Source organism: Centroberyx gerrardi, chromosome 23 (genome assembly GCF_048128805.1).
Source record: "Centroberyx gerrardi isolate f3 chromosome 23, fCenGer3.hap1.cur.20231027, whole genome shotgun sequence".
NCBI classification, from domain to species: domain Eukaryota; kingdom Metazoa; phylum Chordata; class Actinopteri; order Beryciformes; family Berycidae; genus Centroberyx; species Centroberyx gerrardi.
This window is the reverse complement of record NC_136019.1, coordinates 19,615,328-19,632,956: the sequence shown is the minus strand read 5'-3', so window position 1 is coordinate 19,632,956 and position 17,629 is coordinate 19,615,328. Positions and strand designations below refer to the sequence as shown.

Below are 17,629 nucleotides of genomic sequence, written 5' to 3'. Positions count from 1 at the left end.
CATGGCAGCCTCTGCACCTCTCGGGAGCGGCCTCTGAAACCCCGAACTCTTCACTTCTTGGGGGTTGGAAATCATCGGGGGTTGCCAGGTTGGGTTGAACTCCCAACCTTCCCAACCTTTCTGCCCATGGGGGAAGAGGGAACAGGCTGCACTTGGAGGGGAGTGAGTTACACTCGGTAAACAGAGAGGGAAACCGGTGGGGGTTGCCAGGTTGGGGCACACGTGGCAAACTTTGACCTTGCAGCACAGCGGCTTACCTTTCAAGAGTCCAGACTGACTCCCTGTGTGAGGAAGCAATCACTCCAACACTTCAATACCTCTTAAACAACCCATTACTACACTGTTTGGATAATGTCAGGCTGCAGCTAGAAGACACTTGCACACACACACACACACACACACACATACGCACGTACACAGTGAAATCCAGAACCCCCTCCCTTATGAGTTTCTCCACCCTATTTTGCTTGTCACAGGTGTGTGTGTGTGCATGTGCATGTGTGTGTGTGTGTGTGTGTGTGTGTGTGTGTGCGTGCGTGCGTGCTGAGAGGTGGGCAGGTTGGCTGCTGTTTTGACAGGCGTGCCTTGAATACCAGTCTCTTCTGGGAAAGGGGGGAAACTCACAGAATCAAAACAGGCTGGCTAACACACACACACACACACACACACACACACACACACACGCACACACATACGCACACTCATGCTCTCATATCCCCTTTCTTTGTTCATAGAAGCTTGTACACACACAGACTCACACACACACACACACACACACACACACACACACACAGCAGATGGCCTTAGTCAGGGTGAGTTAGTCTTAGTCCACATCGCTGACCAGTTAGCCCATTGACACAGCTGGGTGAGGCGGAGTGAGAGGGGTGGCATTAGGTATCCCATAATGCACTGCTCCACTACTTAGCCCCGACACCTGCAGTGACCCCTGTGGCAACACCCTGGACAAATACTCTTTCATAGACACTCACACACACACACTCACACACACACACACACACACACACACACACACGTCTTTCAAACAGACTCTCTGGTGTTTCTCTCTTTCTTGAGCCTTGTGTCTGTTTCTCCTCTTCCTCCTCCATCTCTGTCTACCTGTTGTATGTGCTTCACTTGGAATACCTGCTTCAACAGTTATATGTACCACGACTTTTGTACCACAACTTTTGTACCATTTCTCATCAAAGTAGAGGGAATTCTTCCACCCACAGAAAGTCAAGCACACTGGTTACTGTCAATATACTCTATCACCCACTATCCATGTCAACATCTCTCTTTTGCTCACACACATGCATGCCCACCTCTACATAAACACACACACACCACACATTCAGTCAGTTCCACCTCGGCTCCCTCCACCCCCATGCTGCCGTGCTGCAGTTTGACAGTGTGTTTGTCAGAGTTTGGTGTGACCCCGCGTCTCTGGTTTCCCATCAGCCCCTGACAGCATCACGCTCCACCAGTGACAAGGCTCGCCTTGTCTCCAAACCCAAGCTATGTGTCTTAATTCAATAAGGGCAAACTGGAGGAGGAGGGGAAGAGGGAAGGTTATTTATTCCAAGTCTGTTTCCTGATATGTGACTCTATCTTGGTCTACTAGGTCTATTTGGTTCGGTATCGGCCTCCAAAAACCCAATATCAGTCCAACTTCTCCAATTGTTATTGTTATTGTCGATTAAATGGGTTTAAGTTGTTAATCTTGACCTTATCGCGAGCTCTTTGGGTAAGGCTTTCCGTGTCACACAGGAGGATCTCAGCAGATGACGATGTAATTTAAACACGTTATATGTAAAAACATAGGGTATGGAGTGAAAAGAGTACCAAAATATCCAAATCAAGTAGAAGTACTGTTACTTTGCTAAATAAGAGGTTGCTCATTGAAAATGCAGAGCAAAAATTACTTGTTTACCACAGAGAATATGTAGTTGCATATGATCTTTCCTTTGCAATGCAAAAAAGACAAGAGGACAGAAAAAAGTAGATTCCTTGTGCTGAAAAAAGAAAACCAAATGCATAAACAAAGTAAAGCATGAACAAACTCATTCAACATGATTACGATGATGTATGGACAAACATAACATTTACACTCTGTAATGGATGCGTTTTAAAATGTATCAAAGTATAATACTTAGGTCTTTAGTACAAGTATGTACAAAAGCTGCCAGGTTACAGTCATGACAGTAACTGTAATCCAGTACTTCCACAATGTGGTAACACCTAGTTTGAGGCGGGGTGATATCAGTTCAAATGAAAACCACCATTGTCCCAGAGGGAACTTCAGCTCATAGCCAGCATGAGTTGGACCGCGATTGTGTGTGTGTGTGTGTGTGTGTACTCAGCGGGTGTCTGAACAACATGACAGGTTGAAGGGTCCAAGTTATTACAGTGTCTCAATCTCTATTAGATTTAATCTCCAAACACTGATGTCACTGTTGACTTTTATACAGCAGAGCCAAGCCAGCAACTCTCTGATATCAGAGGTCACCGGGACCGCACACACATTGCAGCTTAAGTGTGCAAACGCACACACACACACACACACACACAAATAAGGGTACTGAATACACTGAATGAAGACTACAGTGAACGTTACAACACACAGCTTTTCCACATCTGCTACAATAGAATCAGCGTAATCCATCCGTCCTTTCATCACGGTCACATCATTTCAACACACACACACACTCACACACACTCCTCCACATTTCACCATGATAAGAGTCTGATGGCTCCACCGGCAATCCTCCCACTGGATTTCTTCACTGCAATTAACCCACTTTAGGGTCATCTGTCCCGCACAGCGCCAAAAAACACCCCGAACCCAACCTGCCTCTTGTGTTTCGCGGCCTGCGTGTTTGTCTCGACTTGTTTTCTTTTTTTCCAGACTGGCAAAGTGAGTTTTAATGGAGATAAAATCTGGAGGGTTTTCTGGGTTCGGATTAGACCGCCGTTTGTTTTGACAGGCTTGTCCGACGCAATTGACTCCGACCGCAATGTGTGTGTGTGGCCTCTTAATGCCCGTTTTGCTCGACTCAAGGCTCTTTGCTGCTAAAAAAAAGTACACGCAAGGCCATGGGCTGCTATAGTACGGCAAGCTAGAGTGCAGATGGGTCTACATGAACACTCATTTATGCTCCAACAAAGCTTTAAAGCTGCACTAGGTAGGACTTTTATGTAAAAATACAGCCGTCTTATCAGTCTAAATGAAGAAGTGTGGCTGCAACAGAGAAGAGTGTCCCATCTCCACTAACTGAGACGCTGCAGATTCACTCTATCTGGCCGAATTAAATCTTCTCCACACAGTTTACTGACATCACCTTACAGGATTTCTGGGTAGTGAAGTCCTCCAAATTCAAACAGTTACCTCTCACTGCCAGTTGGGGCCGCTAATGTGCAAAATTGCCTAGGGCAGCTTTGATTACACAAATGACAGAAATGGTAGAAAATGCCCTGTATCTCTCTTGTGTGATTGTCACAGGACTATTGTAATATCTGACCTTTGCACTCTTTCCTATTGGTTGCTTGTTATTTTTGGTGGAATAGGAATTTAAGCTTATTCTACTGTTGCACTCCTTAGAAGTCACTCTAGATAAGAACAATGTAAAAGTACATAATTCAGTTCTCAATCATGTGGGGCCTTGATGGGTGAAGGTTAGTGGCCCCATCCCTGTAGCCTCGATCTCTCCTTCAGAATGGTCATGGCTGGCGTTTGCTACGGTATTTGGAGGTTAAACCACTTAAGAGAAGGGAAGAGAGAGAGAGAGGAAGAGAGAGAGAGAGAGAGAGAAAGAGAGAGAGAGGCCCGCTTCCCTAATTACCCTCCATTACCATAAGCCGCCGATTCCCCCTCATCCCCAGGGGCAAGAAACAGCCAGCCTGAGTTCAATATCCCATCTGCCGCCGGAGAAAAAGGAGGAGGAGGTGGCGGCGGCGGTGGTGGAGGTGGTGGTGGTGGTGGTGGGGGGGTTAGGCCAGGGCTATTCGACGCTGTGTTTTTTTTTTTCTTCTTCTCCTCGACTGCACTTTTTCAGTCCAGAACACGAGACCGAGGGAGGGAACCGGGGGTGGAGAGAGAGAGAGAGAGACAGAGAGAGAGAATAATGTCCTGGCTCACCTTTCAGCACGACCAGTTCAGGGGAGAAAGATAGAATGGCAGATATTATTAAAGCGCCGTCCCCTAAGGACAAATCACTGTAATATTACTATAATTGGCCTATTCCTGTAGGGACGTATAGTGTTTCTGTGGTGCTCAATAGTGAGCGCACAGTAACCTTATTGTACATTATGGTATTTTTATCTCCTATGGTATCATAATATTCCTGTGAAGACTTACAGTGTATCTGTGGTACTCTATAGAGAGTTTATAGTGATATTATTGTACATTATGGGATTTTCTATGGTATTAAGTTCATAAGGGTCTGGCCTCTATAGCCTTCCACTGTCCCACTGTCAAAACCCCTGACAGGCTGCAGAAACAAGCAGAGAGCTGCTCTGTTTCTCCACAAACTGTCCATGCAGGCAGAGAAGGGGAGGAGGAGGGAAAGGAAAAGGAAGGAGGAGGAGAAATGCTGCCTTCATGCGTGCCTCGTAAACCCCTGCGTCAGAGCAAATATGACTTGAGGCTGATTCAAGTGTTTTTGGAGGGAAATAATAACAAAATGCATGAGCCCTAGTACAAATGTATTTTCTTGTTGGTATTGTTTATTTAAGAAACTTTGTGCTGCCGTGGCAGAATGAAGAATGACAGTCATGAATTGATGTTTTAATTAATTTATTCATTTGTTATTACTAGTATTATCTATTATTGCTATTATCACCATTATAATTTTTCATCAATTTAGTAGGCTACTATTTAATTGTTAAAAAATTTTAAATAAAGAGTGAAAATAGAAACATAGCCTATAATCGCTAAATATTTACAAAAAATACCAAAAAATAAATATAGCCTAAAAATAAAATAAAAAAATACTTTTACCATCACTTGTTGATACTTCCATGCTCTCTACCCACTAAATGTCACATCTCAGCAATTCAGATATCATAAAGCCCTGTTCACACTACTGGAGGAGGTCCTGTAATTGTAATTATTGCCAACAGCATTTGTAATTTTAACCCAGCAGGACTTCCCCTGATAAAACTAAACGAGTTTGAATAGTGCTTTGGAAAATTCCCACTTTCCCAGTCGTATTTACCACTTTCCCAGTCGTATTTACCACTTCTCATGCACCCAACTCGGAATCGCGATATTTCCGGACAGCACTTGAAAGCAGCATAACTATCCATGCAGGCAGCTTGCGAGAGCGATAGAGCGACATAGGGAGAGAGAGAGCGAGAGCGAGAGCGAGGAGGAGGAAGGAAGGGAAAAGGAAAGAGGAGGAGGAGAAAGATCCGTAGAAAGAGTTTGAAAGGAAAAGGGAGACGTACCGCCGGTCGGGTCGGTAGAAAAGGAATAACTGGAGGTTGAAACGGGAGGCTTGAAGCGGCACAAAGTCTCTCTGGCTGGGGAACCGGGCGGATTTTACTGCTACCGGGGAGCCGTTGGGCACGCGCCTGCCCCTGTGTGTGTGTGTACGTTGTCGGGCGGATTAGATGAGTTTGACTCCACGATGAGGAGCGACCCGATTCTGTTCACTTCCAGCAGGGGTGAGTGTCTTAACGAGGCGTTTTGTCTTTACACGAAATATCACTATAATATTCCTATAGTATTCCGTTATAGTAGTAGCCTACTGTAGGGGCTTAAAGTGAGTGTCTGATATTCAAAAGTGAGTTTATAGTGACCTTATTGCACTTTATGGAGGTTTATCGTCTATTCATCACTATGACATCCCTATAATACTCATATAGAGGCTTTAAACGGGTCTCTGATACTCATATCGTAAGTTTAGTCTTCTACTTCTACCTTCTACCTTCTACTTCTATGCTATTCCTATGGTATTCCTATAGGGACTTACAGTGTCTCTTTGGTAATCTATAGTGAGTTTATAGTAACCTTATTGTACTTTAAGGTATGTTTTATGTGTTTTTGCATCACTATAGTAATCCCAAAATATTCCTATAGGCATTCTACACATTTTTCTGTGATCTTTGTATAGTGTCCTTATTGTTGTTTATATTGGTAGGGGAATGGTCGCTTATGGATCACCCAGATAGTGCCTAGACTAGACTTGCATCATCACATCTTGGCGAACACACACACACACACACACACACACACACACACACACACACACACACACACACACACACAGAATATTGCATTAGTCTACCTTAACCTCTTAACCTTGTTCTGAGAAGCACACACCATCCACGCAATTCCCAGCTGATATTTTGTAACAATTTCCCTAGAAATAAAATGTCATTGTGTTGACTTCAGAAATTTGCCTATATGTGCCATGCCTGCATTTCACACACAAACCCATCAAATGAGCAACGGTTATGAAAAGCAACTCATGAGTTTCCTCTCAAGAGAGAGAGAGAGAGGGAGAGAGAGAGAGAGACTGTGGAAAGACTGCTGGCTCCTGACAGTGTCATTAGGGTTGTGGTTGGATGTCAAGTGTCTATCTCCAGTATGGAGAGAACTTCACGCCAAACTCCATTCAATCATCTGGCAATTTAATGTGGCTTTGCTTATCGCAGAAAATACATGCCTCATAAAATGAGACTCAGGACCTTTTTTGAATCTTTAGGAGCTTGTCTTCCATTCAGCATATACATCCCATACATAAAGCAGCGCTTGTTTTAATGGAATTTCAACTTTTAGAATTGTTTCTTCACACTGCTGGCTAGTTGCCACCACAGTGTATTTTGGTGGAAGGGTTAGATTGTGGGAATAACAGGCAAACCAAATATAAAAGTTGACATTTTACTGACAAAAAGTGTTGTTTGATGGATTATGCATTCCAAATTGAAGAATGAATCTTAATGTTTCAGAAAAAGTCCAAAGTTATGCAAAAATATTCTCCCATAGAAAGACAGAAACAGAACAGCACCTCACGTTTTCTCTTTCTTTTGAAGCTGTCATAACTTTTCCTGTATCCTGACAGCAACTGCGACATCTTTGTCTTGTCGCCTGTCGCATATTTTGCTGTTAATTTTGAGAAACAAATGCATGACTGTTAAAATCCACTTTAGCGGCTAATGCTAACTGGCTACTACAGCTAGCAAAAGCCTGTTGCATATTAGCATGTAAGCATATATTTTATATCTCTTTTTGGAGAGCTTTGTGTATTTATAGTCTACCGAAAGGTGCACAGAAACTCTTTGGCATTTTCAAAATTTGCTGCATGAAGGAGACTCGCAGAAAGTTGGCGGGTGCTAATGTTAGCTTGCTAGCTAACGTTACTTTATCGTAACTTTATGCTAACTGTATCTTTTTGACGTAACAATGTTGTGACATAATTCCTGACCTGGTAGCGTTTTGTGACCTAGAATCAATTCTCTTTCATGGCTGTGTAGCCGAAACAGAAAGATATGTCGACAACACTTGTATTATGTTCTACAGTTCACTCAGAACTCAGAGCAAGTGATGACAGGCGGAGGTGATGGAAAGTGGGCTGGTGAGAAACCCTTCCCTTCCCCTAGCTTCCGAGTTGGAGCTACACTCTGTACTGCACAGGGTTGGCTGACCCTCTCACTGTATAAACATGGTGGTTTTGGTGTTTTTTCTTCATATGGCCTAGTTTTCAAATGATACAAACTCTTGACACTGCACTTCCAATACACTAAACCACCTAAACTCCGCCTGACCGCCTTTTTATTGTCAGAGTTTATCTGGAGGTCATAGTTCACCCGCTTTTTTATTTGCCACTGCATCAGTGCCCCGAAGTAACTTGAAACATTGCTTTTCAACAACGTAGCTTACTTTCTCTCATATTTCCCAACTCAAGTAACGCTGCCAGTGCCCAGTCAAATATTACACAGTCCAGGTCAAGCTTGGGCAAACTCCAGAATGCAGCCAGAGGTTTCCTAACATGATCCTGGAACGACAACACAAGTGCTCCATATCTCTAGTTTCTCCTCCTCGTAGCAGTGAATGGAGTCCTACAATAACAGGACCTCTGCTGGCAGCTGCAGGGTATCAGGTGGCCCAGCGATGCTTCCCTGCCCGGCATTTGGTGAGGTCCTGACAGACATCCATTGTGTAGAAGGTTGTAATCACATCTCAGCGGCACACGAGAATGTAGCAGAGTGTGTTTTGGCCTGGGGGGGAAGATTTGAACGAGGGTTCGACTGATATGGGTTTTAGAAGACCGATATCCAGGTATGTAGTGGAGGGTGGAGCACCTTAACACGGTTTTCCCACCTGTTAAGGCTGAGATTAATTTCATGGGGTAAATTCATGGTAAACGGATTAGGATAGGGTCTTGTAAGGGGAAAAAACACGGATTAAAACTTTTCTGAAAATGTAGACTAATTGATATTTGATCTATATCACTGCTGCCAATAGACAATATTTTGTGGCAATATTCAATATTTTCATATTTGACCATTTCCATGCCCAAAACATTACAAGTAGGACTATTCAGTGTTACTCCCCTGAATTTTATACTTGCCAGGGTGGAAAAGCCTCTGAAACTAGCCTGGGTCCCAGGCTAATAATAATAATATTAATAGTAAAAACATATTCCTGCGTACTAGTGTGGCAATCCAATGTTACATTCGAATCAGTTCGGGTTAAGGGCTTCCCATAGACAACCAGACTAATATTGATCAATTTTACAATACATTTATAATCAAACGAACTGCATCATATCCATCATATCGGAGGTGCATGATACTGACTGGCCGATGTCTAATCGGTCTAATCCTACATTGGACCTGAGTTTGCTTTTCCCTGCCTGTTGACTCTAGCTGGTGGGGGTCGGCTTGCAACACAGTTAGTTTGGCAGGGTTAGGGGTCCCTTTCAGCAAGTCCCCACTCAAGAACTCTCGCACTTACGAGGTGCCATGTTCGGGGGGCAAAACTGCACAAAGTGTTAAAGTGTTTATGGCCATTTATTATTGTAGCTTTCCTCACGGAAACCCTGAGTCGGTTTGCAATTAATTGGGGTGTGTGTGATGTGGGTAGAACGGGTACATGGTGTCACCGTTCTGGCCCACTTGGCCCATTTGGTTCTGCTTTAGACTAGGGGGTTCCTTTCCCTCTCTCATTCAGAACCCCATTCCCCCAATGATGATTGAAGTTTAAAAGCTTTCATGTGTCAGAGAGACTTGGGAACCCCTCCTTTTCAGCGGCGGGGGAAGACGGATCCCAGAAGTGGAGAGGAGAGATGAAGAGAAATGACTTTGTAATCTCTCTCTCCTTCCCCTCCAAAGCCGGCCTGTCAGTGAGCTGGCATGCGGGAACAGAGACTTTAATTTCGGGGCGACTAATCATAGCCCTCGCGGCCTTCCCCCTGTGTCAATATCCATCTGGAAAAACACAGAGAGAAGGATTGCGATCGCGGGCCAAGCTTGAGCACATTTCAGCAGAACCCTGCTGCATGCCAAATAGCACAGTTTCATATGGCTTAAACGCAACTGGCATGAAGCCTACTGATTTAACATCGTCAACCAAACATTTACCTTTGGATTCCTGCCTCAAAATGGAAGACTAACAGTTGAAATACTCTTATTTAGTCTTGGCATTGATGGCTACCTTGGTAATTGGGTCCATTAAGTGAGGATCATTTCTGATGAGCCTCACCAGGCGTCTTTAATAGGCTTATTGTTGTAATAGGATGAGCCTGTTAGCTTGTTAGCCTGTCTGTCTGTCTTGGACGAAGCTTTTAGGATTACAAGGCCAAAGCTCCAATGGTGGCGTGCCAGGATAGGGGTGTGGTGGAGCTGATGTTGGGGGGGGCAGAGAGGGAGGGGTGGGGGGCGGAGTGGGGGAGTTGTCACAACAAGAGGCTTGGTAGATTAAGGGTGGTCCTCCCTCCGAGAAAACAACAACAACAAAGCGAGGACTCAGGAAATGGCTCGGACGGACGGATGCGCTTGCGAGTGCGTAATGGGTTTGCGTGTTTGCATGTGTATATTTGCATGTGTTTATGTGTTTACTTGGGGTTCACGTGCTCTGTGGGTTTACTGAGTGCGCCTGCTTTGCGTGTATATGGATGTGGTTATGTGCGTTTGTGTCTGCCCGTTTACCCACTGTCATGAAGTCACAAGGATACACACACACACACACATACAGATGCCCATATGGGTGTGTCTGGTGCTGAGTGGCGCTGGCTGTCTGGTGGTCTGCCATTGTGGGCGGGGAGTAACGGGGGGGAGGGGGAGCTGTCAGTCACTGGGCAGTCTGGGCTCTTTGAGCATCCGAGCGTAAGATCCTCCTGGCACGAGACCAGAACACAGAGCTGCTGGGCCAGTTCTATTCTGTCACTGGGAAGACTGACACATCCCCGCAGATCTGATGCTTTCGAATGCACGCATAGGCTGGGATCACACTTAATGCAATTGGTGGGTGAAAAACACAGGGTGGGTGATAATTCCAGAGCCCCGCTTAAGTGTGGGTTGGGTTTGGTGTGTCAATACTGGATGAATGAGTGATCATTTAGGCTTGCTGGGTCTGGCGGCGCTGTAACCTCACTGATCAAAGAGATGTGTACAATATGACACCCATTTCTCACACCCAGACAGCCACCATTCCCAGTCCATTTGAGGAACCCACATCTCCTCCATCCTCCATCCTCCCAATTTACCAGAAGCTGAATCCTGAAGCTGGAGCCTCTGAAGCTCTTCCCTTCCACCCCTCCACCCCATTTCCCTCTCCTTGGCCTGTGGTTTTAAGCTGAATGCCCTCTAATTATCCTTTTAAAAGAGATACTAAGGGGAGCATCATCACTCTCCCCATACAGTATCTCTCTTTAGCTCTTCTTTCTGCCGCCCCCTTTCCTTCCACCTGCTCCTCCTCTTCTCTCTTTCTCTCTCATAACTCCTGTAAACCTCCATCAGCATTACCCTACCCCCCATCTCTAACCCTCTCTCCCCCCCTTCTTCCCTCAGATCAGGGTTTCGCAGATGTCTAATTGTGGTCGGAGAAACATCTGCTTGTACAGTAAACCACCTGTACTGTTCGATAGCAATCACTCTGCTCTGTGATGTTCAGTTGGCATGTCCAACGGAACGGAGAAAACACACAAACCTCATAATTACAGACCTGATAAATAGAGAGACAGCGAGACGGCCTGTCTTTCATCATAAACTAATGCAGCATCGCCCGTCCTCTGATCTGATCCCTCGTTCTTGGTGTGCATCCAAGTCTAGGGTTTACGAACCTTTGCGTGAAATATTTATGACTGGTAATATTGCGCGATGTTCACAGCTTCTCAGCAGTGATTTACGGACCAGAAAGTACCATCGCGTAAGACTTTCTCCATTATAGGAATAAAATTGAGATGCGAGTTATGTTTCCATCCAACTGTCGAGAGAATTTAGAACGAACTTTTGAATTCTCGGGTGCATTTTCGTCATCATCAAAATGAAAATTAGGTGTGGTTCCTGTCATCAACAATCTTACCGCATCAGCCGCTAACACATAGGCTAAGCTATTCTCCATAAAATTTTTGAAATGTTGACAATTAGTTGTGTTTCCATCAGCTGCTTTGAAGTGAATAAATTTACTTCCTGAATGCGGAGCTAAATGGAACGAGTCTTTCGTGTCAGCTAATGTCGTGCCACATTTCATTCTGTCTGAAGACAAAACCAAAGAAATGCAGTTAGCAATATTCTAATGCACCAACTAATGCCCATGCAACCATGACAGGTGCTTTATACATTTGAGCAACAGCTCAGCAACTAAACATAAAAAGCATGCTAGTGAAATTGCCATCTGCTATTGGCTGATCTTTAGTGCCAGATGATGTCACCCTCCACAGTACAACAGGTGGTGAAAATTTGGGTTTGGGGTTTAGTTAGACTACTCTTTAACAAATATAAAAATGATATATAAACTTCTTGTAGTCATAGATTCTTCAAAGGCAGTGATCGATTGAAGCGGAAGCCCTAGCAGTCCATTGGCTGCATTTGTTTGATTTTTGCAGGTACAGTATCTAGACTCAGGCATTATGATTGCCCAGGCTGAAGGGCAATGAATAGTGCATCTTAGGGCATTTTCAAATCTAAAGTCCATTTGTTTGCTTTGGTCTGAAGCAGCGGATGAGTTGTTTGTTTGTTGCATTTACACATTGGTTCTTTTATATTTCGCCAGACTCAAGCAAATCCATAACCATCAACAAAGGCTATGTGGGAGCAGTCATTGCTGTAATTGGTCAGAAATGGTTTTCTTCCATGGCAAAACTAGTCCTTAATCCAGAAATCACAATTGTGTAACCCATATTTCACCAAAAAAATGACAATTATGTTTAAAACACACTGCACAGTGCTGTCTGTAGTTGGGTGGGATCACAGTCGGATCATGTTCTCACTCCAAACAAAGCTCTAGGGTTGGTTTGGAAACATACTGAGAAACCGCACTCTTAACAAGGTCTTGGTCCGATCGGTTTGGTCTGCACCCGAGGGTGATCGCTGTGTTGTCATATGCACAAACGAACCCAGCTAATGGAGAAACAACTCCAGGGTTCTGCTTTAAACCAACTTGGTGTGAAAACACCCTTAGACAATGGGCATCAGACTGGATTTTCCTGCTGCCCATAGGCAGTGATATGACTTCCCCAGCTAGAGTGGGCTTCCTTCCCCCCCCATCCCTGCCCTGGGTGTGGTCAGGCTGGAAGAAATGTGCTTGTGGTGTGTGTTCTCATAATAATGCATGTCGCTGTTGGCAGGTAAAATCTCTGCAACTCCAATTTTGGTGATTGTTATATTTTTACTTGAATTGAAGGATAAGATAAGATAAATGTTATTGTCCCTGCAGGGAAATTTGTCTTGGACGTAAAAGCCGCAGCACCAAGGACATAAAAACCGTCTATGAAAACAGTAGGAACTGCGGGGAAGAATGAGCAGTTGGCAGCTTAAGTAGACCGCCTCGTTGAAGTGCCGAACGTGATTGGTGTTTGTTTGGATCAGCTGACAATGGGCTGATGTGGCGTCCATGACTTGCGTGTCCTGCCTGAACTTACGCAAGCTTTAGTGTTGGGACAGTTTGGGCTGATGAAACCCTTTCAAATCCTGCTGAATAATAAAACAAATGTTGAGTCTGTCTTACTCCCTGAGCATTTTTTTAACACTGGTCAAGCACAGCGTATTGACGCACTCTCATAAACAGCTTATTCAGAATAGTTAACAGATAAAAACAGCTTATTCAGAATAGTTCAGCATGGAACAATAGCTGCTCTCCATTACAGTAGTGTTATCCGGACAGCTTCATTTCCCGATCCGAATACAAGGACCGGAGAGCTGGATCGACACCAATCCCGATACTGCAGATACTATCGGTGCAGCTCTACAAAACAACAACACTGACTTATACTGAATCCATCAGAAGCAAGGCTAGAGTTTCCCAAACAGAAGTAAAGTCAGCGTCTCCTTTGATCTGACAAGATGTGCGATTGGGACGACATGCTGTCCGCAGCTGCGCGATCTGACATTTCCTCCTTCAGATGTGGATTTGAAGACGCACTGTAGATTTACAGTAACAAATACTGTCCTCTAATTATAATACAAAAATATCCAGCTTAAGTCATTTAGTCTAGTGCTGCTGAGCCTCAGGAAAATTAGAGAGAAAAATGCCAATCGTCTGAGATAATGCCACTCGTTTCCAACGCAAATCAGCTTGTCTCAAGAATTTTGTGACATTTTCTTGGTACTAGATGGGCGATCTGCCTCATTCTGGCGTATTTCAAGACACTGACACAGACAAATTCCTGAAACAAGTGAAACTGCGTTGAAAAAAAGTGAGATTACCTCACCGTACTGGCAAACATTTTCACTGGGTTTGAGAATATGAGAGATGACAATATGACGTTTTTTTTTTGCAGTGTTCATTTTGGGCATCAACAGCTTGTAGGCCCGGCCAAGGCTCCGAGACGTTTATGATCTTCGTTAAACCCTCACTTAGCCAAGCAAACTGACTAAGAACCCATTATTATTTACAACAGCGGCCTGGGTTTATGATGATGATGCTTTGTAATTAGAATGAACAGGACACATTTTCTCAAGGGAAAAACCGATGTCTTAACTCTGCAAGAAAAATTGGATTTATTTTAATAATGTGTATGTGTGCGACTGCATAACCACTGATATTTGATATTCAAATGATGACACAGAGTCTCCAATCTGTGTGTGTGTGTGTGTGTGTGTGTGTGTGTGTGTGTGTGAGAGGCAGATCCCGACTTGAAAGCTGTCACGTCTCTAGACTAAACACATCCCAGAAGTGTTACAGACACTGTTTGTAACAAGAAACAGACACCGAAACACACACACACACACACACACACACACACACACAGAGTGGGATAGCATCTGTCAGTGCACCGTCAATCACAACACCTGTATTCCGGGAAGAAGGCAGAAATCCCGCCTCCCTCCGACCTGGCTAAGCATTTTTTCGCCGCAAACAAGTTCACAATGGAGCCGCAGGGTCTCAAGTTCTCCCCTAGACCCAAACATGACCCCATTCCCTCACATACATACACACACACCTACACACACCTACACACACCTACACACACCCCACTCGGGAAAACCCCCTTTGTTCTGAGGTCCGGGAAGTGTGAATACTGTGCATGCCTCACAGTGAAAACATCCCTCCAACTTGTCAAGGTGTTTTTAGTAGGTGTGTGTGTGTGCATGGTGGGGAGGGTGGTGTGGTTGGAGGGATTAATTAGGTTTTTTTTTGGAAGGAGCAACTATCCTTTGTCATGCAAGCTTGTTGGCACAGCAAGTCTGGTTAGTCATACTGCAAGAAAATACATTTCACATAAACACACTCCAGAATATGTGTTTCAAAACAACTGAAAATTGGCCAAAATGCATTTGTGCATGTAGAAGACATTCTTTTGGGTGTAGTTGCTGAAATACAGTATATTCTCAACAGTGTGCATTAGGATGACAAATGCACAAATGCAAATGCAAATGCACATGAATGCTACATGCACAATACTTTTTTTTTTTAAATCTTTCGGAGTATTAGGAGGTGCTGATTGCTGGGGAGAAATTAAGGAAGGATGGAGAGAGAACGATAAAGCAAGTGGGAGTGAGGGATAAAGAGAGATAGAGGGAGGGAATGGAGAAAACGGGACTGGAGGAGGGAGTCGAAAGACGGACGGAGAAACGGAGAAAGGGAGAGAAAAGAGTTGTGGAAGGAGGGCGTGGGTGGTTTGTTTGCACGACGAGGTACTTTTCTGCTCGCCCTCAGGCCTTGTTTGAGGGTGGTCCTCCTCGCTCCACACCACTTAATCCCCCCACCCCCCCATTTGGTGATCTGGAGAGCTCGCTTTAGCTTTTTAACAACACACACACACACAGGTTTTTTGACCACCCGGTGGAGGTAACTTATTGCTTGGGTTGCACAAAGCACCGTGAAACAGTAAATGGAGCACTAAAAGAGTGCTTGGAACCTTCTCATTGTAATATAAAAACAGGCAGGAGGCCAGTAGTGTATGTCATACTTGTACTGCGTGCCACGGCGAAACTGATCCAGGATTTGTCTGACTATGTGGCTCCACAATGGAGAAATTAGTGGGTCTCGAGTTTGTGGAATCGATCTGCCTTGCATAGAGAATGACAGAGCGAATGGATTCACGGTAGCAACGTTTCCATCCGACTGGTCAAGTGAATTTTAAAGGGGCAGTAAGTAAGATTTTTCCTGCTCCATAGTACGAAATGACTATAATACACAGCATCTGCAGGGTTTGATCGATCAGTGCCAAAGACTCCGCAATTTTTTGGCCAGGTGCTGAGATTTTTGGCTTTCAAAACTCACTTTCTGGCCCGTAATCTTGTTTTGGAACAAAGACTCCCCACCCATAGGAGTGTCAAGACACTCCTGTTCCCCAGCGGCAACACATTTTAGCTACAAAGGCTAAAAAGCCTCGTTCTCAAGCCAGAAAAGCAAATGACAAAGCAGTGTTATCATTCCTGTTTTTTGCATGGTGATATAATGTATTACCTCTTCACTAGACATTTCTATTGGTTTTCGGCTGTAATTCGCTAGCTTACTTGTCTCTATTGTGAAAATTTGACTTTATTGTTTGTGTCACTTATAAGCCACCGTAGCTCAAGAGGAGGGGAGGGGGGATGTGCCAGATTCTTATGAGATAAGTTCTATCAGTGTTGTTGCAGTTCCTACTGGTCACCAATAGAGGTTGATAAAGGTTCTAGATGAACTTAAACTCAACTTTTGCAAATTTTGCTAAAGGGTAAATGCGAATTAGGTGCTTTCTATCTGCTGAAGTGAAAACATCAGCATTGTGAATGTCAGATAAAACGTCCATAAGAAAATGGAACGTCTCGGAAAGTCTTGACTTTGCATCCTTATTGACTCGACAAATGCATTTCCAACAATGTTCACCTCATAATTAATTTATCGACAAAATTGCTTACATGTTTGCTTCTCCTTAGTCTGTTTGCACGCCCCCCCCTCTCTCTCTCTTTCTCTGTCTCCCTCTCTCTCACTTTCAACCCAACTGAGCTCTACCTTACCTTCTCTCTCTTTTCTCTTTCACTCACCCTCTCATAGTCACATTCTGCCTCCACTACTGTTCCCTCCCTTTCTCTTGACTTCTCTATCCATACCTCTCTCTCTCTCTCTCTCTCTCTCTCTCTCTCTCTCCTGTAGGATAATCAGATTACGGCAGGAATGTGTGAAAGCGGCTGTTTATCTAGCTGCGGAGACGCTATCCAATAACCGAGCCTCTCCCGCAGCTATGGAAATGAATTATGATTCCGTTGGAAACTCGTATAAATGTCTTTGGGAGATTATGGAACGCAGTGTGGTAACACTGAGATGCTCCGATCAAAAGTCTAGGATAAATCTCCACAGTCACGCGCCAGCTATCATCCACTGACCCGGCCTCGGGATTTGGACCGACATTCCCACCTGTTGTTGTTTAATCATAGATGCCTGTTTCGTAGACGAGAGTGAATTATGATTGGATTGGAAATTCAGACATGTTTTTAAGGAGATATAAGAGGTGTGTTGTGTAATCATACATACCTGGAATAAACCGGGTATGCGAGAACATCGAGTCTATGCCGAAAAGACTTCTTGGTACATTCCAATCCCTCACCCACGTCCAACATATGGAGTGGGTGAAGGAGATTGCTCAGATGGGGTCCAGTTAGGTTACGAGTGCTGGGATGTTTTGCGTTATTATCTCTCCAGGTCAAATCAGTACACCTCCCGTACTTCTAGCCTAAATGTTGACTGAGCTGATTTAATGTGATTATCTAAAGAACATAAGCATATAGGGGTTGTCTTGGCAGGGGATGATGGCTTCATCTTCTGTGTGACTTTCCTCTCTGTCGGGGACATAGGGAAATATCAACTATGGACAAACTACAGTATAATTAAATTAGAGTGAGAGGATGGCCTGAGTTCAACCCCCTGCTGAAGTGTCCTTGAGCAAGTCACTGAATCCCTACCAGCTCCAGCAGTGATGTTTTGTACCTGACCTCTGACCTTTGATCTCCCTGTGGAGGAAAGGACAGAGAGGGAGCAGTA

General features: G+C 44.4%; 1 protein-coding gene across 1 annotated transcript in view; it reads left to right on the top strand.

Moving 5' to 3' along the window:
• The first annotated feature begins 5,385 nt into the window (after window positions 1-5,385).
• afap1 (actin filament associated protein 1) overlaps window positions 5,386-17,629 on the top strand; it is a 61,487-nt gene continuing 49,243 nt past the window's right edge. The window contains exon 1 of the mRNA XM_071905939.2: window positions 5,386-5,664. Within this exon, the coding sequence (XP_071762040.2) occupies window positions 5,628-5,664 (37 nt within the window). The 5' untranslated portion in view covers window positions 5,386-5,627. The remainder of the gene's footprint in view (window positions 5,665-17,629) is intronic.